General features: G+C 39.0%; 1 protein-coding gene across 7 annotated transcripts in view; it reads right to left on the bottom strand.

Annotated features, from left to right (window-relative positions):
- The window catches only part of tnrc6c1 (trinucleotide repeat containing adaptor 6C1), a 75,418-nt gene that overhangs the window by 36,083 nt on the left and 12,067 nt on the right, over window positions 1–27,268 (bottom strand). For 3 of the 7 annotated variants that reach the window (XM_043714634.1, XM_043714632.1, XM_043714630.1), the window contains exons 4-10: window positions 23,185–23,242; window positions 15,337–15,482; window positions 12,078–12,251; window positions 6,957–7,097; window positions 6,332–6,451; window positions 4,657–4,740; window positions 1,525–1,747 (exon numbers count right to left, since the gene is read on the bottom strand). In XM_043714634.1, the coding sequence (XP_043570569.1) occupies window positions 1,525–1,747; window positions 4,657–4,740; window positions 6,332–6,451; window positions 6,957–7,097; window positions 12,078–12,251; window positions 15,337–15,482; window positions 23,185–23,242 (946 nt within the window). The remainder of the gene's footprint in view (window positions 1–1,524; window positions 1,748–4,656; window positions 4,741–6,331; window positions 6,452–6,956; window positions 7,098–12,077; window positions 12,252–15,336; window positions 15,483–23,184; window positions 23,243–27,268) is intronic. The other 4 variants (XM_043714635.1, XM_043714631.1, XM_043714636.1 and 1 more) reach the window with 2 other exon arrangements.

Below are 27,268 nucleotides of genomic sequence, written 5' to 3'. Positions count from 1 at the left end.
CCCCTTAGGTCCCTTTTATATCTTTCCCCTCTCACCCTAAACCTATGCCCTCTAGTCCTGGACCTCCCCGCCCCAGGGAATATATCTTGTCTATTTATTCTATCCATGCCCCTCATGATTTTATATATCTCTATAAAGGTCACCCTTCAGCCATTGACGCTCCAGGGAAAACAGCCACAGCCTATTTAGCCTCTCCCTATAGCTCAAATCCTCCAACCTTGGCAACATCCTTGTAAATCTTTTCTGAACGCTTTCACTTCATTTTGGAAAGGAAAACAAAATAACAGAGTATTACTTAATTCTGTGAAAAGCTGCAAGACTTGAGGGTACTTGTGAACAACACACCGAAAGCTAGCATTCTGGTGCAGCAGAAAATCAGAAATGTTGGTCCTTATTTCAATGGGTTAAAGGATAAGAGTAGGGAAGTCTTACTGCAAATGTAAGAAGTGCTGCTGAGACCACACCTAGAGTACCAAGTAGTCTTGATCCCCTTATTGAAGGGGATTATTGCATTAGAGGCAATTCAGAGAAGGCTCACTTGGATGATCCCTGGTATGAAGGGACTATTTTATGTGCAAAGACTAAACAGGCTGAGATTCTACTCACTGGAAATTAGAACAATAAGAGGTGATTGCATTGAAACATAAAGGATTCTTAAGTGGCTAAATAGGGTATATGCTGAGAGGATGTTTCCCCTCATGGGAGAGTCTATGATCAAAGACCATAATCTCAGAATAAAGACGTGCTAATTTAAGACTGAGATGAGGAGGAATTTTTTTCCCCCTTTGGAAAGTTGAGTGCCTTTAGAACTCCTTGCCACAGCGTGTGGGACAGAGTCGTTGTGTATATTTAAGGCTGCGATGAATAGATTCTTGATCAGGTAGACAAGGCTTGACGGACCAAATGGCCTACTCCTATTTCTTCTGGTCTTAAATTGTTCTAGGAAAATACCCAATATACACTATGATTTCTTCCTCATGATTTCTTCTGCCAATCTGACCATCCCAAACTTCAAGATTTAAGTCACCCATGATTAATGTATTGCTTTTGTTACACACCTCATTATCTCCTGATCTATTTTTACCCCACTGTATATCTGATGTTTGGGACTGTACCAATGCTTCTTTCCCTTTTTATTTCGGATTCCCACCTATAAGGATTCTATTTCTCCCAACTCAAAATTGCTTCTTGTGATTGTTGATATGGATTAAAATAAGTACAATGTCACATCACCACCAATGTCACATCACCACCCTTTCCTTCCTGCCTGCCCTTTTGAAACGTAACATACCCTTGGATACTTAGTTTCCAGATTTGATCTCCTTGTAACCATGTTTTTGTAATGGTTATAAAGTCATATTCATTAAACTGTATTGGTGGTCACAACAGATAGTCTTTTATGAAATATAATGCTACTGGAGGTGGTATTTATACAAGCATGGCAAAGACATTACACAGCTGTGTGTTTTTCAAAGAAAGCAAAACTTAAATAATATTAAAATATTGTTCCGGCAATGTACTTACCCAAGGAATATGCAGGGAAAGAATTGGGTGATGTTTGCTGCTCTTTGGTCTGCAGGTCTGAAAGGCTGGGAGATGGGTGATGACTCAGATTATCAATGGTTACTTTGCCTGCAGATGGGTGCAATGGTGGATGTGGAGGTTGCTGTTTCATAAGCAAGGCCTGGGTCAGCTGCCGCTGGTGTTGTTGGATCTGCTGCTGCATGTTGTTGATTGTACGTGCAACCTAGCAAGAAACAAAAGGTCTTCAGAAATGCTGTGAATAGTAGGTTTGAGCAGAAGATAGAATTCACTTCCAATGTACATTATTCAGTTTTAAGAATAAACTAAAATACTAACACTCAACAGGAGTAGTCATCTTTACTAATAGCATACATATTCTTTTGAACTGTCATCTACATGAGATGTTTGAAGTAGATCACAAATTAGTTGCTTCGGTATCTTGGCTGAAATTTACACTGGCAGAGCTGGGAATGGGGGGTAGCGAAACCGGCAGGTGAGATCATATTCCTCCTGGTGACAGATCTGCCCACCTGCCAGGATTTAACTGTAGGTGGAGGTGGTATTGAGTGAGCTGCTCATCTGTGGCTCAAATCATTGCTCTCAGATGGACAGTTAATACCCAGTTAAAAGGTACCATGCTACCACAGATCTAAGTAAACAGAGGGAATGACATACCTGCAACCAACATGAAACCTAATAGAATTAACCCTGCAAGCAGCAGCTCAATGCAAAACCCGTGTTAGAGGCCACCTCACACAAGTTTGTATCCCAACATCCAGTCTCCCATAAACTGTCTTTCCAACATGCTCCCACATCAGGGTATGCCAACTTATCCTGGAAGAGATCCCAAACTTACCAGAGTTTTGGGCATTCATGATTTTATTTTCTCTCTGGACTCCTGCAGTATTAACTGTGCTGACCACCTTGATGTGCACAGAACTGCTGATCTCAAATTGTCCAGGAGCTCCATCAGACAGGTCTCACTCCCAAAGCCTGACTGAAGCCCCAATCCATATTAATTAAAGGGATCTCACTCAGCCATGCAGACACTTATTGCTCTTGAAACATATACTTGTGCTTGGAACCCATCGAGTGTATAATCCAGCCAGATCATTTTATGATATAGGAACTATTGCAGTTGCATACTTTAATCACATATCCATATCTATGTATAGAGCACTGTAAATGCATTGAGTGTCATACAGCACAGAAACAGACTCTTAAGTCTAGCCAGTACATGCCGAACATAATCCCAAACTAAAGGAGTCCCACCTGCCTGCTCCTGGCCCACATCTCTCCAAATCTTCCCTGTTCATGTATCCATCCAAACATCTTTTAAACGTTGCAATTGTAGCCACATCCACCACTTCCTCAGGATGTTCATTTCACATTCCAACCATCCTGTGTAAAAATATATGCTCCCAAGATTTTTTGAATTTCTCTCCTTTCACCTTAAAAATGTACCCCCTAGTCTTGAAATTCCCCAGCTTCGGAAAAAGACAACCACCATCAACTCTATCTATACCTTTCATTATTTTATAAACCCCCTTCCAATTTCCGCTTGATAGCAGCTTGCAAAAGAAATATTGCTAGTTTGTTTACCTTGCTTCCCCAGGCACACTTACAATTGTGAAGGAGACGGAATAAGGCACTTAAGTGGTCATTAATTAGCTTTAAGAGTGCCAATGGGCCCAAGGGCAGATGAGCTGATTGACACATTGCCCATCCACTCCAATGCAGGAGACATATAGAAGGTGGATGACAGAGTGGTGGGATGGCCACCTGTTTTATTGTTAGCCTCCTGTTTGCCCTCACTGATGCAAACCTGGCTAGTCTTGAAACATACAAATGGGGAACTGTAAAATTCATGGCACTGATCTGTTGACCATATATAGTCTTTTAATATTGGATGAACAATTTGTGATCAGACAGGAAAACTGATCAAAATGTTTCAGATAAAAACTTATATGGAAAAGAAATCAACAGATAAACAAATAACAAATGCTATATTATTCGAAATATGTACAAGTGGGCTAAAGTACTTGAATGCCATTATAATATTTTTGTAACATCTGACAATAGAAATGAGCTAAACAATTGTATGGAGAATTTAAGATATTCCTGGAGTAAGTCTTACCAAAACAAAAGCATAAAAGCTACGCTGCCAGGAAAACTTCCATTAGTTATAGGACACAAGTTACTGAAAAGGATGATTCAGGTAACACATTTCAGTGTTTTTCACTAAGTGCAGATTTCATCTCTGTTCGCATTCTTATTTGGAGTTGCTGCCAACACTAGATAACTGGCTCAATATCTTATGTGCTGTATTTATAAACATTCAACAAAAGAGAGTAAAATTAGCCCTCCATATTATTTCAGCAAAGTCAGCATCAGTATATCCACATTTTAAAAAAAAAAGCAACTCTTGGGACATGAAGTAGACTTTGTTTGGTTGAAAAGCAATACTATACTGCAAACAGTTCACAAATTAGCCAAAAATTGATTCAATTGCCTTCCAGGGATTTGCAAGATTATTTTTACACCAATAAGACTAAAACCTTCCATTTGTAATTCAACTCATTTGATGTATAATTTTATACTTTGAAATAATATTTCCTACAGGTTAAGCATGCTATTTTCTTGATAAAAGTAATTTCTACATGTTTTCTTGAGGGTGCAGAAAAGGAAGGAATAAAATTTGGGTGCAAACTAATTTTTAACACTGTCTTTTCTATGTAACTTCAGCAATATATGCAAAAGATGCATTGGACAGTTTTGAACCAAGGTGATAATACACACACCAAAGTTTTACTATTCCTTGTCAACAGTACTGCATCATCGGCTACAGAGAATGATCGCTGTTTAAATACCAGAACAGTGAAAAAGACCAGGCTGATTACTATCATCTCACATACATAAATAAGGGACAAATAGGACATTAACAAAAGTAATTTAATGATTCGAAAAATCATTAATTAGATAAATCAATTGTGTACAGAACACATATTTTCTTCCTAATCACAAATTGCACATTTGTTTGTAGAGGCTTATATTAGAAGAATCCCTTCTCTGCCCTATTGTCACCTGACTGCAGAATATCTTGAAATTGGGTTGCAAGCTTGCTATACCTACTTGCTGCTCTTGTTGTCGAATGGTTCCAGAAACATTACGTTGGGCCTGTAACATCTGCTGCTGGAAGAGTAAACGCTGGTAGGCCTGCAAACACAAAATGAAAAATGAATCTGAATAATGCCTCAAACGAAAGAGGTCAGTAAATTTCTGGAAGTATTTCAACAATATGATATAAATATGCTAAGTTCATCTGGTAAAACTACAAATGACCCTATCAGCTTGATTTACACAATTTTCTACGGAAATTGCAGCTTTAGTATTCTTTTCTGAATTCTCACTGCATGTCTGATTCACTAAAGTCAAACTCCAATTTATTTGGAATCTGATTTAATTAACATTAAGCCACTTTCTTCACACCAATTTTCCACAAGGAACTATACAATTTCTGCATTTACATGTTTAAAAATAGCATGATTTGTTTCGAAAATGCACACTTAATGCTGCCATATTAATGTCTAATAAATAATGATAATTCAGCAAGTACTAGGTGAATATTAGTGTGGTATTTTCCCAAATGATCACTCCTGGCACATTGTGATGACACCTCTACTAGTATGTGGTACTGGGGAAGGGTCAATTGTGGTAGTTTTCAATCACCAATCCTCCTTTGTCTTGGGCCTGGCTAGTGATAAATGGGAAGAGGATACATCACCACACAGTAGATAGAGAAACATTGAAAGTTTATTGCATGAAAGCAAAAGTGTAACTACAGTTGTTCAGCCCAAATTACCAAGACCTTAGAGAGCTGATTCAGATATATCTACCTCATTCCAAAAGCTAAAGTAGAACTTCTTGTCTCCACCCACAAACTATTTATGACATCAATGGAATGACTGGAGCCAATGTAATATAAACATTAACTCTTCAAAACAAATACCTTATATCTTGCACTTCTGAAAAGCTTTTCTTCCCAGCAGTACTTAAAACACCATTATATTATGTACATAATTATATTATATTTACCATCAACCCATCTCACCACCTGCGCCAGTGCAAGCAGTTTTGATGTCTCACTTTTCTCAGATTGCACTCATTTTGGACTTGGAAGAATGGCAGGTCTATACTTACCAGGGTATTACAGATCTAGTTACTGGCTCTGAACGTTGGACTGGAATATTTTGTCCTTAACCACAGACTATGAGAGACATCAGCAGAGTGCGCAGAGCTAATGCAACACAAGCATTAACTTCTTTCAAGACATTACCAGACACAATTTGCTTCCCTTGTTCACACTACTTCTATTCAACTCTTTCAAAATTGGCAAAATACAACATTGCAAATAGCTAGAGAACTATTTCATCTCATAAAAAAGGAAAAACAAAAAAATCAAAGAACTTAAGGTAACAATTAAAATGTATGCGATTTCTGCCAATGGGAATTATACTGACGTGTCATAGGAATGTACGGATTTCAGAGGTTTTTCTCTTTTTAGACTAAAAGACAGTATGATGGGTATGGAAGCTATGGAACAGGATTCAAACTGGTCCACAGAATCAATTGGTACAGCATCATGGACAATATACACAACATATTCTAAAAGTTAAATTGATCCTGCAGAAACCAAATATAAAAATATATATGTTTGTTGTTTCAATGAAATTATGATTACCTTTTAATTATCACTGTCATTAATTTTATTCCAATCCACATAAATGATGACAGCAACATTACTTACCAGCTGCAGCTGATAGAGTTGGTTTAACATAGTCATATGTTGAGGATTAATTGGCGAGGCTAATAGTGCAGGGTTGAGACCCATGTTTTTTGCTGCAAACTGCAAGAGCTGTGCTTGAACCTTTAATGAATATAGAAAAATACTTAAGCATTTAGAAATACCCAAACCAAAATTTTGCACTTTTTAAAATAGCCTTTCCTAAAAGTTGTTAATTACTTAACCTGTAGCCTTGAAAACTGTTTGTATAGCTTTTACAATCTTGTTACAAATATCATGAGACAATGCTACACAAGATGATATTTCAAATCCTTAGCACAGTCCAAATATCCCAGTTTAATCAACTTGGCAGAAAGATATGATGCTCAAATTTTATTGCTGTGACTTCAATTGTGAACTAATTGATATGCTTCGTAGCTAGACTCATGCATTCACTATGAGAAATAAAAAAATAAGCAATTAGAATGAGTCATACATTGGTATTGAGGTACACAATGCACTATACACCACTCTTTACCCATGGCCTGAAAAAAGTAGTGTGACATGAAGGTCCTAAAGAATTCCGGAAATCTAGTAGATGTGAAATGAGCACATTTGCTAGCTGCTCATGGTGAGCAACTTTATGTACCTGAGGGGATAGAAACTGAGGCACTTGAGCACGAAGACTAGGCTGGGATGAGTTAAGAGGTTGCACTGGCGGCTGCTGTTGCTGCTGCATGGTCCTGGCTTGTGCTGCTCCACTATTGCCAAACATACCTAGATTGCCACTCTGCAAACAGAGAAAAGAAAAATGTAGTTGATCAGACAATCACAAACTGGAAATAACTGGACATTTGGGTCTGATTTGAACATACTTGAACGTTTCTAATAGACTTTTGGTGGAACATTACCAAGATAAAAAACAAAGGACGCTGCAAAAAAAAAAGAAATGCCATTTATTTTACAGCTTTAAAAGTATAGTCCACTTCATGAATTGCAACCAACATGAATCATTTAATTCAATACCACAAGCAAATACCCATCAAAGAAGTATAAAAACTGAACAACCTTTTTATTTCTTAACCTTTTAAAATATATATACTGTAAAGACAGATGATCTTGAGGGAAACATGTCCAACACCTAGTGTACTGAATTAAGGTAGGAATTAAATGTCAAATTCCATTTTTAATTAAAAACACAAATATAGAAACAAATATTCCTTATCTCACTTTTAACTTTTTTTTTAGAAAAGAGGGTGGAAAAAATCTGAAAAGATATTGAGATCTTCTCAACAGAAATTTTAAGAAGTTATATGGAAAGCAAATGTGTTCCAAAACAAAGCTTAAATAACTTTACATGCATTGGGTGTGGCTATAGTATAGGTGATGCACTGCAAAAGAGTACAAGTTCATTCCTTCAAAGGGTCTCACAATACATGCAAGAATAACGGCTGTGTTTTTCTGCAAACTGGTACCAGAACACTATATAAAACAAACATCCAGAAGATAAATTATCTTGGATTACTAAGCAGGTTGAGAATGTCAAACGTCGACATTTTGAGATAATGCACAGTTTGAGTAGGATAATTTTTACCAGAATTAGCTTTTAATCAGAAGTTAGCTAGAATTATGCAAACATTCAATTCTATATGACCTGAAAGAATGTGAACTATTGCAAATTCAAGAACAGAAGTAAAAAGGAGCTGGTGCTGGCCATTTGACTTGATGGAGGGAACTGTTCCACCATTCAAAAATGTAATGGCTATCATCTTACGCAACCCTACCTTTCTGCCTGAACCAATATCCCATAAAAATTCAAGCTCAGTTATAGTGATTGTAAGGAGGTCAGCCCAGTGGATCTCTCAGAATGAGTTCTTTGACTGGACCAGATTAACAGCTCCAAATAGGGAAACTTGGCTGACAGAGAAGAACAGGAGTGTCAGACACACAGTTCACTCAGAGCTGGCTCTGAGGAAGTTGGATCAGTGTCAAGGACACTTCACATGTAAATAAAAAGTGACATGGTGATGGGAAACTAGCCTCTGTGGAGTTACTTCAGTGATGATGTGAGAAAGGCATGGTCTTGAAGAACTTTGCTCACAGCAGTCGCCTTTGAGTTGGGGTAAGCATTTCGGGCATCATGCCGTTATTGGGGAAGCTTGCCTTGTTCAATCTTGCCATTGAGGACTGGGCCCAGTAATGTGGAGAGAATGCATGATTTTCTTTTACCCCGAGCAAATAACATTGAGACATATGAAAAACAAGGAGCAATTTTCCTGACAGCTTGTGGATCCATAGCTTTTTTGGTTGAGTACTGAATATTTCCTAAAGTCAAATGGCATTCAACATAAAGACAGCTCAATACCATTCATCATCCAATGGTCTGGCAGAAAGTGCAGTCCAAACATTGAAGGCAGGCTTAAAGAAACAGCCTACAGTTTCACAAGATACCAAACTTTCCTGGTTCCTATTTGATTAAGGGATAGCTCCAGCAGCATTGCTAAATGGGACTCTGCAACAGGTTAAATTGGATTTCCTGACCTAGCATGGGGTGGGGTGTGACAGGTCAGGCCCAGTGACGTATACAGTTCAGGGAGGCATGACAGCCTTGAACAAGCATGTGGAGCATTTGAAATTGCAAACTCTCAATAGGTGCTGGAGCAAAACGTGCCTGCATCCTTAACAGCCTTTCCAACTGTTGCGGAACCTGTGGGTTCTCCCTCTTTCTCATATGTTGAAGATCTCTCAGAATCTCAGATGGACAAGGCAGATGTCACCACCTTGATGCCTTTGCCACCTGAAGAGCAGAATGAATTTCTTCTGAGACAATCTGGATGCAAGAGGTGAGCTACTGTGCGTTACATGCAGTCTGTATTAAGAGGCAAAGATGGAGGAACCTGACCTAATACTAAAACTTCCCAGGAGGAGCTACAAAAAAAAAATGCCTATGTCCTCAGACACAGAGGGAAAGGGGTGTAACGATTGTGACAAGGCCAGCCAGGTGGATGTCACAGAATGAGCTCCTTGACTGAGGCTGTTAATCTGGTCCAATCTGAAGGCCCAGGCTGACAGATAAGAAAAGGAATGCATACGTTAGGGCCCGGGTGTCCTTGGGGAAGGAGCACGCGGTGTCCACCAACACCCTGGAGTTGTTCAGGGAGAGGTGGGCGCCGCAAGGAGTGGAGTGCATTATTTCTCCCTCAGTATCGACTGCTGATGCACACCATCCACCTCTTCTCCCTCATCCACCGTCCGGACACATCTTGGTGTGCCCATTTGCCACCGGGCGGTGGGGATCCCGAGTGGAAGGCTCTCTATGTGGGAGTCCTCCCCCTTTCTCTCGGGGATCTGGGGTGGAGGGTGCTGCATGCAGCAGTCGCCTGTAACCGCAGATTGCGGTGGTTCACGGACTCCCAGCCCAACTGTTTGCGCTGTGGAGTCCGTGGACCATGTATATATTGGGTGTGGGCGTTTACACTCGCTTTTAGATTTTCTTAAAAACCTCCTCCTCTGCTTTTGGTTGCACTTCAGTCCCACGCTCCTGATCTTCGGGAATCCAGTACAGAGGAGAGAGGGCAGGTCTGAAGACCTCCTCGTGGGTCTGCTCCTGGGCCTGGCCAAACTGGCCATAAACAGGTCCAGGCAGCGGGCCGTGGAGGGTGTCGTTAGGGCCGACTGCCTGCCCCTCTTCCGTGGTTACGTTAGAGCCCGGGTGTCTCTGGAAAACGAACACGTGGTGTCCACCGACACACTGGAGTTGTTCAGGGAGAGGTGGGCGCCGCAGGGAGTGGAGTGCATCATTTCCCCCTCCAACTCTATTTTGATTTAATCTCTGCCCTCCCCTTCACTGTTTGATCACACAGCATTGCCCTCTAAGAAGGACACTGCTTGTTACTGGCCACTTGGGTGTTTCCTTTCTTTCTGGTGGTGATAATTTGAATAAAGATTCGTGCACCTTGTGTCTTTCACTATGTCCCACACCTGCACACACACAACATGGGTGCTGGGGAAAAAATAAGCACTACCGCACTTAGGCAATAGTGTGGGGGTAAAAAACAAACAACTGGCTCTGAGGGAGCTGGATCAGTGTCAAGGACTCCCCATGTGTAAATAAAGGGTGACATGGTGACGGGATACCAGCCTCTGTGGAGTTATTTAAAAAAAAAAGAAAAGGAATGTCAGACATCTTGTTCAGTCAGCTGGCTCTGAGGGAGTAGAACTAGTGTTAAAGAACGAAAAGCAAGACAGCACTGGAACAGGGTCTTCAGCCCTCCAAGCCTGCACTAACACATTTTCCCCTTCCATACCAAAAATGTCTTCACTTATAGGATCCATATCCCTCTATTTTCTTCCTCATCATATATTCATCCAGTTGTTGCTATTGTTGACACTCCCACCATCTCTTCTGTCAAGGACTCTCCATGTGTAAATAAAGGGTGACTTCATGACAGGATACTCACCTTTGTGGATTTATTTCAATATTTGCTAACAAAAAAAAATACTAGTCTTACAAGTTATAAAAAGAACAAAGTACAGGAGTCAAGACTACCAGACCATAAGAAATAGGAACAGGTTTAGCCATTCAGGCCCTCAAGCCTGCTCTTCCATTCAATAGGATAACAGCTGACCCAACATTTCTCATAACCACTTTTCTGCATTCTCGCCATAAGTCATGATTCTCTGACTAAGAATTTATCTATCTCAGCCTTAGTGTACATAAGGAATCTGCCCCCAAAGGTAGTGCTTGAAACTGTGCAAAATTAATGTATGATGTAGAGTAAATGCAGTTATATACACAATTCTAATTTATAAAAGGTTTTACACAATTCCATGGTCTCCAATACAAATTCAAATTTTGGAAATATTAGAAAGCCTTGAACTCAAAAAGTCTCAAAACATTTTGAAATAACAGATCCTTTAAAATTAGTACAGAATTTTGCAAGATTGTCACTTATGATAGTTTTTATATTAGAAGAGCAACTTCTCTACATGATCAAAAAACACATGATTCAGAAAAACAATAAGTAAGCTTGCAAACATTTGATTCCCTGAAACTTTACTAGTATTTAATTTTAAAACAGCTAATGCTTCAAAACAAAATGCATGAAATTTTCATTTAAAATGAAGATTCTTTTTAAATTTTCTGAACAAATGAACTGAAACATTTTGATAAGAACTTCAAGGACATTTGAACAGCAAATTCTCCTTGGGACTAATGAATGTGCATACTTGGCAGCAACAATAAATACAAATTTACAAATATGACCTAAAGTACCATGCAAGAACATATTCATTCCTTAAACAGAATGAATCTAAAGGGATTCCCAAAATGTATTTGTTAAATATTCAAACAAGATGCATGCCAATTTTATAGACATATTTACTTAATCCAGTTTGCTTTGGAGGTATTTTCTAAGTGAAAGATTGTAAACATGATTTTATTAATCTACCAACAAAATAATTCAACCAGACAGGAGGAAATTAGAAAAAATGTTCATTTCAGTTTTAGTTGGTCAAGGTGTGTCATATTTGGAGAAGATTATGGGGGATGAAATGTATCTTAAAGATAAACAAATTACAAGGTTAATGCAAAATTAAAACAATTATGTTTGAGAGTCAAAATAAAAGCACAAGTAACCATCACAAAATGGCAGGTAGATTTCTTAATATCTGCACAGAACAAAATATTTCTGCTATCTTCAAGTTCAAGAAACTTGCTGTTTTAATATTAAGTGAGTTAAAGCAATAAGTCATGAATGGCTAGCCTTACCTGTCTAGAAGAATTCAAGTTTTGCATGCCCAGCCCCGAGGCAATGGCACCAAGGGCCTGATTAGGGTGTGCACTATTTGAAAGGGCAAGCTTCAGGCTTGGTGAAGGCAAAAATGGTGAAGTAGGGGACTCTTCCACTAGGCCGCCATCCTGATTAGAGAAGGATAGGGTGAGCTATGCAATGCCAACCACGGCACAAGGGAAGTGCAATGGATGTCACAACAAGCACATAAAAGGAATTCCATTGTTTTCAAATAAAAATTGGATTAAAAGGATGATGGAAGTGTGTGTTCCAAAATATCAAATGGTGGTGGGTTGGGAAGAGAGAGAGAAGGAGACAGAGAAGGAAACAAAAAACAAGAAAAAGAGTTAAGGTGCATGACTAAAAACCTTTTGTATACTAAAGATGAATATGCAAAGATTAAAAGCAACAATTGCTGCAATATTAAATGATCAAGCTGCAGGTACGAAATACCAACAGTGACAGAAAATTCACAACCTCTATTTCATGAAATTTGCATTATGCTGAAACTAACAAGTTTCATAACCTGGCTATAATTTCAATACTTTTGATCATAAAATACATCCCCTTTATTTAAATAGCAACCAACATTGCAATATTGGAAAATTCCTTTTGATGCAGGCTTGTAAATGTTAAATGTAGATACAAAGATTTTTAACCCAGAAAAAACACCATTCATGAAATTCCTCCTACAACATTCAAACTATCCTAATGAGAAGTCAAAACATTCTTGTCATTAGACATTCACACAGTAATAAATGTACTTCATTGGCAAACGTGACAGGTATTGTACATGAATGGTTGAGATGCTTCACTAAACATATATTTCTGTTGTTGTTTATGTACTAAGAAAGCCGCAGGTTAATGAACAGATATAGTTTTACAAAATTTAATAAATCTCTGACAAACTATTACCAAAACACCAAATTTGTTAATGATCACCTTTTGCAATTAACAGTAACAGCAGAAAACTTATAACATAGAAACGATCCCTGGCATTTTAAAGTAAAAGGTGGAAAAATAAACAGTATTGGACAAGGGAGCAAATGCTAATTAATGTAGGAACCAATTAAGGGCAATAGCGCATATGCTACATATCCAAATGTTATTGCATTAAAGCCCAAGATTGGTATATTAAATGTCAAAATTTAGTGGAACCAAACGTCATTTGTACAAACAAGCAAATTTAATTATCATTTAGTGAGGAAATGTAACAAACAGATCATGAGTAGCAAAGGCATTATATATGTGAAAGTTGTGTGGTTCATTACCAAACAAATAACAGATGATCCAGAGTGTGATGGAATACTCCTCATTTGTGTGGATAGGTGTAGTGCCAGCAACATTTAAGAAGCTTGGTACTATCCAAGACACAGCAGCTCACTTGACTGGCGTCCCATCCATCACCAGCAGCATTCACTCCCTTCACCACAGGCATACAGTGACAGCAATGTGCATCATCAGTGCACAAGATGCACTGCAGCAACTCATCCAGGCTCCTTTGACAATACCTTTCAAACCCAGACCTTTTACCACCGAGAAAGGAAAGTGCAGCAGATGGAATGGGACACCATAACCATGTTCCCTACCAAGTCATATACCATCCTCACTTGGAACTATTTCACTAGTCCTTTAACTTGTGTGGTCAAATTCCTGGAAGCTCTTTCCTAACAGCACTGAGGGTGTACCTAAACCCAAGAACTACAGTGGTTCAAGAAGACGGCTAACAGCTTTCTTCGCAAAGACAATTAGAGATGGCCAATAAACACTGGTCCATCCAGTGACCCCTACTTTCTACGAATGAATAAAAAAGAAACCTTCCCCAAAATATATGAAGCAGTAAACACGAGAGAGGTTTCTAATGACATCCCTGCATGCTTTAGATTATTGAAGTGAATCACTTGAATTCTCTCTTTGAAACATTAAGAGCAACAGATTCATAGTGTGACTAATATCTAAATAATATCAATCACACTGTAATCTAATCACCTTATAATCATTTATCTTTCCCATTTTTCTGTATTCCAGAGCTTAAGGCGCTAAACACCACACTCCTCAGTAAAAACTAGTCAATTTTGTAACCACAGCTTTGCCAAACCTAGAGCATTCTCTGTAGCCTGAAAACATAAAAAACTGTAATTACAAATATAAATCTACTGGGGTCACTTTCAAATAAATATTTTAACTGTAGCAAGTGGTTGTAACATGGCAAAATACATCTATTCTCAAACAGGTTATTAATACATTTGACCTTCTGTAGCAACAATTTGAAACTGCAATGAAAGCATATTGGTCAGTCTACAAACCAATGAAGAAAGAAATCCAGATTTTTAAACTGGAGCAGAAAAATAGTGGCTCCCTTCACTAACAGAAATAACATATGCTGTAAATGGTTAAAACACATTCTATTGACCATGTACTTCTTTCTTTTAAAAAAAAGTCTCATTTCACACCATCATGTTGTCAGTACACAACGTTTTATAAAAAGTAATAAACCAAATAGGGTATTTGGATTCTCCCCACTTTGCTAGATTAATTTGCTTAAAAGTAGAATTTCCATTTAAAACTTTACGCCTTTACTTTCGAAAGGGAAGTTGTTCGCTCCTGCAGACCACCCTGTTAGATCTCAGAGCTGCCTGAATTGCTATGAGTTGCAAGGATTTTCCAGTTTAGTTTTCTGTCTGAGTACAAAACAGTACATGAATATTCTATTATAATCCAGAGAGTTGGCAAAATTTTAAAAACATGAAGCAGTTTTGCTTAGTAGTTTAAAGAACATGGTAAGCATGGTGCTGGAGAAAGCATAGCAGGTCAAGCTGCATCCGAGGAGCAAGAGAGTCAATGTTTCAGGCATAACCCTTCGTCAGGACTGGTGACGGGGAAGGGAACTGAGAGATAAATAGCAGTGGGATGGGGGGGAAGTGGGGCTAGGGCACAGGTAGATGAGATGGTGATAGGTGGGTGAAAGTAGGAGATGGTGGTGATAGGTCGACGGGAAACATGGAGTGGATAGGTGAGAAAGACAGACAGACAGGTAGGTCAGGTCAAGAGAGTGGATGTGAGTTGGATTCTCTTGCTCCTCGGATGCTGCCTGACCTGCTATGCTTTTTCCAGCACCACATTTTATCAACTCTGACTCTCTAGCATCTGTAGTCCTCATTTTCTCTTAGTCGAAGGAACTTGCCATCAGGGCACAGATATTTTTGGTTCATTTTCTGTCATTCATTCATAACAAACCTTGTCAAAAAAGGTGGGCCGATCCATGGAAGACTCTTTGGGGATAGAAGGTGGTCGGCAGCCAAGTGGTTTAGAAACTATTCCATTGTAATCTGACATTCCCATTCCACGTTTGTCCATCTCCACTTTTTTTTCTAATAGTGTACCTGGAAAAGGGGAAAATTCATCTTAACATAAAACAAAAAGGAAAGAAAAAGAGAAGACAAACATTAACTTTAACTAAAAATATTACTTGGTGACTGTAGGTAAAATAACAGTCTATATAAAAATGGGCCGAAAAGACTTGTTTTGTGCAGTCGACCTCTAGATCTCTAAAAAGAGACCAACATAAAGGTCAGATTGTAGGAAGCATTTTGAAGGAAGAATCTGAGATTTTGTTCGTAATTCACCACAGTAACATATGCCATCTGGTGAGCTTTAAAATAAAGGACGTCTCAAAAGTTTCCCAGCACTGAAGGAAAGTCAAAGATGATAACCAAAACTGTAGGAGCCCCTCAGGAAGATACTGAATAACTCTAAAGATAAATATTGAAAAGGAATTCATAGTTAAAGTCTGTGAAACTCTTAAGCATAAAAGCCAGAAGGTCTAGTATGATACACACTTCAAAACACTGCTGAAGCAGACACAAAACCATATTTTCTGAAAATCTTTGCAAATGGGATTCTGCCACCTCTCCCAACCCGCAGGGTATGAAGATGGCAATTATTATAAATGCCTTTAACAAAATGATACAAGCAAACTATAAACTTATAAAGCAATTAATTTTGACTTGGTTTGTCGATAAACTTATTTGTACAAGGGGTGGTTCCATGTATTTGAATTGAATTTATTGTCACGTGTACAGAGGCACAGTGAAAAGCTTTGACTTGCGAGCAATACAGGCAGACCACAGAGTCAAGTAACATAGATAAGTAATAGGTAGATAGCGGCAAAAAGCAAAAACACAGGTACAGGCGAATGTTAAGAGGTGAGTCCATTCAGTATTCTAACAAAAGTAGGGTAGAAACTGTTTCAAAACAAGTTGGCGCATATATTCAGGCTTCTGCACCTTCTCCCCGATGGTAGAGGTTGTAGAAAAACATTGCCAGGGTGGGATGGATCTTTGAGGACGCTGGCGGCCTTTTCTTGACAGCGGGCCTAGTAGATGGATTCTATAGATGGGAGGTTGGCCTTTGTGACTATCTGGGCTGAGTTCGCCACTCTCTGTAACTGTCTCTGTTCTTGAAAGGTACAGATGCCATACCAGGTAGTTATACATCCAGACAGAATGCTCTCGATGGTGCACCTATAAAAATTGGCAAGGGTATTCACCGTCATGCGAAATTTCCTCAGATACCTGAGGAAGAAGAGACTTTGTTGGGCCTTTGTAACCAGTGCATCCACATGAAGAGTCCAAGAAAGCTTGTTGTGGATGACCACTCCCAGGAGCTTGACACTCTCTACTCGTTCCACCTCAGTACTGTTAATGTGTGGCATGAGTAACATTCCCCCGAAAGTCAATAGTGAGTTCCTTGGTTTTGCCGGGGGGGGGGGGGGGGGGGGGGGGGGGTTTGAGTGTTAATGAGGATGAAATATTGTCCCCAATCTTCACTGATGGCCTGTGGGTCAGGAAACTGAGGATCCAGTTGCAGAGAGTGGGGCCTAGTCTGAGATCACTTAGTTTAGCAATCAGTCTTGAGGGGAGAACAGTGTTGAAGGCTGAATTGTAGGCAATGAGTAGGTATCTTATGTAGCTGTTCTTGGTGTCAAGGCGTTGTAGGGAGGAGTGAAGGGCAAGTGATATGACATTTGACGTGGATCTGTTGGCCTGATAGGCAAATTGGAGTGGGTCAAGAGTAGTGGGGAGGCTGGAATTGATTAATGCCATGACCAGCCTTTCAAAGCACTTCATGACCACCAAAGTTAGGGCCACTGGGCGGTAGTCATAAGACAAGCTGCATGAGCCTTCTTAGGCACAGGGATAAGGTTGGCCTCTTGAAACATGCCTGCTGCAGGAAAAGGTTGGTTGAAGATATCCAAAAAGACCTCTGCCAGTTGATCTGCACAAACCCTGAGTGCACAGCCTAGTATTCCATCTGGTGCCGTTACTTTCCTTGGATTCACAGGAAGGAAAACTGATCTTCCCTCTGATGCAGGTGACTGTTGGGATAGGTTTGTCAGGACTTGTCGGAACAGGTGTTACCTCTCCGCCAAACCTCTCCTGCACAAAGCGAGCATAGACTGGTAGAATGCCTCCCTGCCCTCAGAGATAGCAGTGGTCATGGGCTGGCAAGTGTTGTCTAAGAAACCTTCGTGAATTTCTGTAGTGCATGTTGTAGATGGTACACACTGTTATTACTAAACATCTCGTGGTGCGAGGACTGAATATCTGTGAATGTGAAATAGACAATGGAGATGGGCTGCCAGGAAACAGAAGACGACTAAAGACCAGAAGAAGACTAAAGACCAGAAGAAAAAGGTTGTTGTAGCAAAAAACGTAAAGACAAAGGGGCTAGAACAGGAATGACGACCAAGATGAGAAAATAAAAAGGATGATTATTGTCATAACCCCAAGTAAAATAACAGAAATTGACACATCCCACAACATACTAGATTACAAATGGGATCTCACATCAGGTAAGAGTTCAAAAGAGAGTTGTGACACTTGCACCACAGCAGCTGAGACAATCCACTACATTCTAAAACAATAACTTGCAAATAGAATGACCCACAACACTTGTTTTAAAAAAAGTAACTTCACATTGAGAGATAATGTTAACAGATCCTTTAAAAAAAAAACCCAGGATGTAGATCTGAATTTGCATCGTTGTCAAAAACTAATCAGGTTTTCCTTGGACCATAAGCTGTGTATCATTGTTGACATCTGTCCACTAGTTTTTGAGATACACTGATCACAGGCAAACAGACTAAAAACAGGAGCAAAAACATTACCTCTACCCACTTTCAGGGATAGAGGTAAAAACAGACTGAAATAACACAAGCGACAGAGATACAAATGAAGGTAATTAGTAATAGAAAGCAAAGAAATAGCAGAGACTTTGAACTGATATTGCATCTGACTATGGTGAAAGACACTAAAAGCATCTCAATAACAGTATAAAACAGTAGGCAAGAGCAAGCAGCAGTTCAAATCCGGACTACTGGAGACTAATGCATGAAAGGCCACAAGTCCCCGAAACAGGATGGCCTGACTTCAAGTCTTAGAAGTGGCTCCACAGATAATGGATGCATTGTTTGCAATCTTCCAAAAATCTAAGATTGTGAAAATGCCAAGGAACATTGAAAAGTCACAAGTTTCATGCCTCAATTCAATAAATGAGAGAGACAGAAATCAAGAAACTATAGACTAGTTAGCCAAAAAGCTGCCACTGGTAAAATGCTTGAATACATTTAAGTAGTCATAACCATAAATATACAAAACAAAGAACATCAAACAGTCAATATTGAATTATGAAAGGGAAGTCATCCTTAACAAACTTATTTTAGATTTTTGAGAATGTAACAAGCAAGGTGGAAAAACAGGAACCTACAGATATACTACATTTGGTTTTCCAAAAGGCATTAGTTAAGATGCTACATAAAAGTCACTGCACAAGATAAGAGCTCATGCTGTTGCAATATATTAGCATGTTGACAGGATTGTCTAATTAATAGAGAACAGTCATGTGGGTCATTTTCAGGGTAATAAACTCATTAAAGGCTGTATCACATAGATTAGTGTTGGGGTCTGAACTCATCAGAACCAGTATTAGTGACTTGGATAAAGTGGCCGAGGTCACTGCAGTCAAATATGCTGATGATACGAACCTACATGGGAACACAAGTTGTGCGGAGGGCACCAAATTTATAAAATGGTTTCAAAGGTTAAGTTAGTAGACAAATTTTTGGCAGATGGAGTGGAATGGCAGGTAGAATTCTCTTTGATGGGATGAATTGAAAAGCAATGTACAATTTAAATGAAGAAAAGCAATAAACTGCTATGATAGTAAAACCTGGCTGTCTTCATACATTAAATATAAACGTGCAGATCCAGGAACGAATTAGGACATTAATTATATGTTAGCTTTTACTGCAAGGAAAATAGAAAATTAAAATAGAGAATGCTTTCTACAAATGTACATCAAGTTTGAGAGATTGAACCGATAATGTCATATAGCTTGGGTCTCCTTATTTAAGGAGGGGTTTACTTGCATTGAAGCAATTCAAAGAAGGTTCATTAGGTTTATTGCAAAAATCAAAAGTGTGAGGACAGGTTGAATGGGTTAAGTCAACACTCAAATTCAGAAGAATAAAAGGTGTTCTTATGAAATATCAAATTCTGAGTTGGTTTGAGAGACGCTTATTCTCCTTCATCTAGGGAGAATTTAGAACTAGGAGCACAGTTTCAGAATGTCAGTTTAGCTTGTGAGAAAATGTTTACTTTTTCAAAGGGGTATGCATCTTTGGAATTTCTTACTTCAGAGAGTCATGGAGGCTGAGACACCGAATATCTTTAAAGTTTGGATAGATAAATGTTTGAAAGGCAACGGAGGCAAGAGTCATGGGATATAGATTTGAAAAAGGAATTGTGGCTAAGACCAACCATAACCTTACTGAATGGTGGAACAAGTTCAAGGAACCAAATGGCACACTCCTTTTATGACTCAATTACAACTCAGCACATAAACACTGCATGTACTCAAGTAAAAGTTGACACCCTATTTTGGGCCAAAAAATCTGGAATTTTCCCCATATATCTTTCATGTAAAATCAATCCTAGTTCTTCACAGATAGCAGATCAGCATTTGACAGTTAAGGTATTAACCTGTACATAAATGTTACGGTGAATTGAATTTTTTCACACCAATATGTGATTAATGTACAATTCACACCAATTCAGCACAGAAAGAGTTAGGTGAAAACCAACCTCGTGAAATACAACCACATACCTAGTTGAGGTTTTGAAATTTCTTCATTTTATAGAAAATTGCCCTCCAGAGAAAACAAAAAAAACATACAGCAGCGTTTAAACCGAAAAGCTATTGAAGGTGCAGAGAAGCAAAATAATTGTGTAGCAGCAAACGAACGGTGTGTTTTGGAGAAACTTGAGACATACTGGAGAAAGATAGCGAACTGACTTTAAACAATGCTAAAATGGAAGCGTGCCAACAGAAGTAAACTTAACAAGTGGCCACAATGGGAGAAAAAAGGTGTTGAGTGGGTACTTGAAATTTGTCAAAATGGAAAATTTGTTAAGTCATGAAGCCATCCAAATCCATGCACGAAACAAATCAATGAAGATAGAATTTCTGATTTTAAGGCAAGTGCTGGATGGTGCACAAGTGCTAACAAGGCATGACACAGTACTTCGGCGGAGAACTAAGATCGCACAAAAGCTGCCTGCTGAACTAGAAGATAAGGTATTTCAGTTTCACCAGTTTGTAATCAGAAATCAGCAGAAGGAAGGCTGCAAGTTATCATGCATTGGAAACATGGACAAAGAGCCTATTACTCTCGACATGCCGGAGAATCAAACCATGAACCAAAAAGCAGAAAAACAATTGCACCGGTGAGAACCACTGGCCATGAGAAAAGTAATTCTGGATCAGTGGTGCTGGAAGAACACAGCAATTCAGGCAGCATCCGAGGACAGGCAAAATCGACGTTTCGGGCAAAAGCCCTTCATCAGGAATGAGAAAAGTAAGTTTACTTCAGTTCTTTCTTGTATGGCTAATGGCACTATGTTAAAACCAATGGCTGTTTTTAAGAGAAAAACTTTGCCAAAAGACGAATTTCCAAAAGGAGTTGTTGTCTATATGCATCCACAAGGCTGAATGGATGAAGGTGGATGTAGGAAATGGATAATGGAAGTTTGGAATTTATGTCCTGTTGGACTATGCAAGGAAAAGAGTTTGCTTGTGTGGGACCAGTTTAGATCACATCTCGGTGAAGAATGCTGTTGATAACATCTGGTCACAAAACACTGACGTAGCTGTAATTCCCAGAGGACTTACAAGTGTTTTGCAACCAACAGATGTTGGTATCAAAACAGCATTAAAGGACATGATGAGAATAAAGTGGAATAACTGGATGCATGATGGAGAAAAAAACATACAGAAAAGGAGGAAGTATGCAAGCTCCATCATTACCACTGATCTGTGAATGGATTGTTGATTCATGGAAGAAAATAAAAGCTGACACTATTTTCAAATCATTCAAGAATTGTGGGAATTTCAAATGCATTAGGCGGTACAGAGGACAATTATCGATGGGATGACATAAATGATGAGAACACAGTGAAGATGAAGAGGATTCATATGATATCACTCATCCTGCTGTTGAGTATGAAGCTTTATTCGGTGCTGAAGATGCTGAACAGTGTGATTTTGCAGGATTTTAATTAACTTTTTTATTTTTTCAGGTTTCATTGAAGATGTAACATGTAATTGTGATTTAAAGCCATATTATATTCTACTTTTGCTTTTTGTATGCATAATTAAAGGCTTACTAATTCATTTTTGTCTTTATCCGGTAATTACTGTAATTCATTTCTTTTTTCTTTAGTTGTTTAGTGATCAATTGGCCTTCTGCTCATTACAAGGTATTTTGGACTGTAGCATGAATTTCAGCTCCTCAAAAGTAGTATCCACCTAATACTCGATCCCATAAATTTAATCTTAAAAAGTAGTCTAAAAAATTCAACTTTTACAAGAGTATATACAGTAGTTAAACTTAACTCAAAGATTAAAATTCATATTGGACAGTGATATCGAAACAATGTGACATACCGGAAATGAAAATCCAGTAGCACGATGTTAATTATTCTTCTGATCACTCAAACACAACTGGTCTGCTGAAGTGAATTTTACATTAGTTTTGCAGGGCCAAGGTAGGTCGCTGAATTTAATAGGGTCACATTTTCTTTTTTTTGGAAGATTGGTAAAAAGCAGCACCAGGAAAGGTTCATCACTTCAAACAAAAACCCAAGCAGGAAAAGTTAACATGATTGAATGGACCAGCTATAATTCATGACCAATCAGAGGACATAGAAATACACATAAGCAAGGAATGAGGGCATTTGGAAAGACAATTTGTAAACCAAATTCATCGGTCATGTGTACAGTGAACAAATGTGACTTCAAAAGTATTTACTTTTACTAATGCAAAAGGTTGAGGGAAACGTGGGTTATCCAAAGCACCAGCTGAACACAGAAAAGCCATTTGCCATTACATTTGATGGTCAAATACATCTACAAGGTCTAAAGGGAGAGTGCAAAAGTGGGCTTGTCTTTAGAACAAAGTACAGAATGGAGAATGACTTAAATATACAATTCGATGGCTCGATAAGTTACCCAGGCTCTTTTTTTCCTCTAATTGACCAAATAAGTAACCTTATGCTAATTGAGAGAAGTCATTAAGATCAAGGAACAACCATTTAAATCACATTTCCCTCTTGCCTGATATTAAGTAGAAAGCACAGACTAGGCAGAGGGAAGCAGAGCCCAAAGTTGGCATAGTTTTTATTCATGGCTATAAGGATGCAAGATAACTTTTAAAGCAGTTTTTGTAAATTTCATAAGGATGTCTTATGAAGAGACCAAGTCTGAGCACTGTGGCCAGTGAATTAATGAAACTGAGCAACTGAGTGGAATGGTAACACTCATGGCCTTCATAATTGGGTTTGAAAGTCTTAATTAAATATATTTGTTTTCTTGGGTTTGGATTGACAGGTCTGGCAATAAGGCCTAAATCCAGCGTAAAAAAAGTTTTATTTGTAAACTAGGATTTAAATGACTAATGATCATGTTTATGGGTCACAGTTTCTGTAAGAAAAGGCTCCACTTCAGCACTCTTCTCTCAAGACTTACCCATAGCTTGATCTAAATTCAGGTTATTACTTTTCAGAGCCTCTTCTGCTGGTTCCCTCTGTAAGGTAAATAAATGCAATTGTAGATTAGTTGATCATTGGCATCAGAAATGCAACTGGATCATAGGAAAATAAATGAAATTATTTGGACAGCATAGTGGAATACAGGAATGGAACACATGAAATCATAAGAATATCACCATTTATAACTTATAAATTGCTACTGTCAAAGTTTGACTTCTTCCTAAAAAATTAACTTCAATTACATGCATTTGCCCTGTAGTTACCCACAGCAAATCTGAATCTAACCCTTGCAAAAGGTTGTTGAAATTTGTCTTTTTTAGTATTGTCTGACTCAGACATGAGGCTGGATTCTGGATTAGTGGTGCTGGAAGAGCACAACAGTTCAGGCAGCATCCAATGAGCAGTGAAATCGACGTTTTAGGCAAAAGCCCTTCATCAGGAAATTTTACCCGAAATTAACTAAGTGTAATTTCTGGCCAGTTTTATTGAAGGTTTCTCTCTGAGCCCTGATGAGATTTCTTAACTATTCTCCAAAACATGCCTCATTATTTATATACACACTGCTACAACACCTTGTTTATGGTGTCTTCCTTCTGACCACAGGAGGAAGCACTCTCCACTGTTGAAATCTCCTGGGATTCCCAGCGTCAGTGACATTTTGAAATGCAGTCATGTACCAGCGAGGTGTTGTTCTTCACCATATACATAGTGGGAGGGGAACAAAAAGGAAACGTTTCTCGGGGCACACAGATGGCACGGCTGACACTTCATTGAAAATGGAAGTGCACATTCACAAAGCTACTGTTATTTAAGAACCAAGCTATACATGTTACCTGCAGCCTAATTAATCTTGGAACCCTGTCGAATGGAGAGCTACTCATTCCTCAATACCCATTGTAGCTTGTAACCCCCCCCCCCCGCCACCGTCAAAGCTAGCATGGTTGTGACCAAGGATCCACATTCCCATAGTAAACCATGTCCTCCAATACACCACCAGCTCCTCCACTTACATGTTGTGTTTCCTCTCTTGACAATTATTCACCTCTATGCATCGCAACTTCCCTATTACAACAGTAGCCCCTGATAACCCCTCAACTTTGATTAAGCTGATCTCCAGGAGTGCCCATACGCACCCTGACTGACTTGGACAGATATCCCAAAGTGATAAGTGAATAAGCCCCTGATTAATCTGTGCATTGCTGCTTGGCTGATGTTCCAAGAAATCCTAGACTGGTTGTACTGGACCTGCAGGACTGACCATAGCCCACTCCACAGAATATAGAGGTATAGATACCTTCACACTGACTGCTCTAAGTGGCCAACTGATCATTCCAAGTCCCTAGACAGAGTGTGAATGCTGCTCTTGTCTCACCCTTGCCTATACCACTTAGCTGTTGGTTATTACCTTTGACCTGATGGAGGACTAATCCCTACAGAATTTGAGACATGGCCATTCAGTTGAACCATATGCAGTGTTTTATGTGTTGTGCTGGCACATCGTACACGTATGAGGTTGACAGACATAGTGCCATACAATAATATGTTGGAAAATGGGGTTAGAATAGTTAGGCGGTAGTTTTTGACCAGTGCAAACATGACAGGACAAAGAGCCTTTTTCTGGTGGTGTAGATCGATATGACTAAATCTGCAAGTTGACTTAATGCTCAAAATCACAACAAGCTGACCGACCTTTCTGCACTAAACAGCAATGCAAGGCAGAAATATGTCAGCCTTTAACTTACAGATGAGGGAGCAAATCACAAAAAAAGCAATACAAAGGAGAGATGCCATGAGCAGTCAAGTAAGTGCAAAGTGAGTAAGTGCTAAGAGAGGTAGCAAGGAACCTTAAGCGCACCCTGGTTCAGTCCATGAATTTGATGCCCATCTCTGAGCAAAGTGCTCCAGCAGCAGCAAGATAATGAAAAAGCGTTGACTGGACAACCTTATTGTAATTTGATTGCAGATCTGCCACCAGGATGAAAGGGAGAAGACTTTGGAGCATGCCAGAGTCAATGCTGACTATGGTGGCCCAGATGGGGTTGGATGAGTCACCAAGTAACCGCTCTGATTTTCATGTTGGAAATAGTTGCTGCCTAGTTTCTATCTGGTGTTTGGGAGGATGGAATAATGCATGACAAGGGTCAAGATAGTAATAATAGAATGGTAACTCATGCAAATGGAACAAATCAACTTCCTGTCCCATAGATGCGATATTCTCATCTCATCATTCAAAACTTGGTCAAAGAATCAAACTTTTCTCCTGCTGATTTAACTCTATTTTCATCCCTGACTTATTAATTCCCACTTCATTCAGAGCTTGGAAGGATTCCACCCAGTTTTAATTTTTGATCTGTCCCTTTGCTGCATTCAGTTTTTAAACTATAACCGTACACAATATTTTAAATAACATTTGATTATTGAAGAATATGCATGGATATTTCAGTCTGGTTTTGTTCCAAAACCAACTTGGTTGACCGTGCAAGGTTCTCCTTATGAACATCTGGAGTGTATGCACCTAAAACAGAGCTCTCCACCACCTGCAAGGTGCACTCCAAGGCACATGCTGTCCTGTCTTGGAGTTTTGTGGCTATTCTTTACTGTCTCTTGATCAAAATCCTGGAAATCCCTTCCAAACAGCACTGAGTATACCTAATTGTCAAGTACAGTTAGGGATGGAAAATAAGGGCTAGCTTAGCCAGAGATGCTCACATTCCACAAATCAAAATGAAGTATCCAATTAACTAATAATCAGAGTATCCAGTTCTCAAAAACTAAATAATGAAAATAATTAGGTAGGCATTGGATTTGATACAAGTCTTCGCAAATATCAAGACTGTCACCTTATTTCAATCTGCAAGAAAATCCTTTCACAGAATAAGGAAAATCAGGGTTTTCCATTTTTTTTAACTGGAAAAAGGCCAGAAATTTTAAGCAGCTGGCAAAGGACAAACACACCATTCTTAGTTTTGCAATAATTAAATTCACATATTTATCACTTCCTTTCAAATCGTAACTTCCCAAATTTGACTTTTACCCCTCTGGTTTTTAACTTTCCCCAGTGAAGTATCATCTCAATACTTTCTAAAGTATCATTAGATAATTTCAAGTGTCTATTCTTATTTGCATTTTTAAATGCAGCAATTAATTAACCATTCAATAGGTGTCTCTGCAATAATCACTAGTTCTTTTCTGTTCAGTATTTTGCATTAATGCTCAATTTAACACATACCTCCAGAAATAGGTTTCCTACTTAAAAAGAGTTACATTATGGGATTGCAAATTTGACTGAGTTATAAGAAAATGTTGTGCATTCATTCTTATGCTTGTGGGCAAGACGTCCATTCTGTCTTTGTAAAACATATTTTCAAAACGCTGTTTCAAGTTTCCAGTGTATTCTGAACGCAACCGAACATGCCAGGCTTTGTTAAATAACCTCCTTGGAGGAGGGCTCACATATCATTCTCCACAGTTTTAGTCCATGTGCCAGTTTTATATTGCTATTATGAAACAGCTTTATTTTTAACAAAGGTCCATGATGTACTACAACTATTCCAGTCAAGAATGCAAATTTCCCAATCTGCCTTTATTACACAAATTTGGTATCAATCACAAAATTCAAGATTTTGCTCAAAATATTCTTAACCAAATAATTTACAAGACAAGACTCAAGTCTGAAAATTCCCACTAATTCATTTTTTTAAAGCCAATTTTCTTTTTAAATTCTTTCACAGGATGGGAGTGTCAGTGGCTGGGCCAGCATCTCGTTCCTCGGAGAAAGTGAGGACTGCAGATGCTGGAGAGTCAGAGTTGAAAAGTGTGGCGCTGGAAAAGGTCAGGCAGCATCTGAGGAGGGGAGTTGATGTTTCGAGCACAAGCCCTTCATTAGGAATTGGAGTGGGGGCGGGGGGGTGGGGGGGCAGTGGTGGCCTGAGAGATAAATAGGAGGGTGGGGTTGGGGCAAAGTTTGCTGGGAAGGTGATAGGTACAGGGGGGAAGATTGTGATAGGTCGGTGGGGAGGGTGGAGCGGATAGAACATAGAACATTACAGCGCAGTACAGGC

Source organism: Chiloscyllium plagiosum, chromosome 24, assembly GCF_004010195.1.
Source record: "Chiloscyllium plagiosum isolate BGI_BamShark_2017 chromosome 24, ASM401019v2, whole genome shotgun sequence".
Lineage (NCBI taxonomy): Eukaryota > Metazoa > Chordata > Chondrichthyes > Orectolobiformes > Hemiscylliidae > Chiloscyllium > Chiloscyllium plagiosum.
The sequence above is the reverse complement of the archived record's forward strand: the minus strand, read 5'-3'. Positions and strand labels throughout refer to the sequence as shown.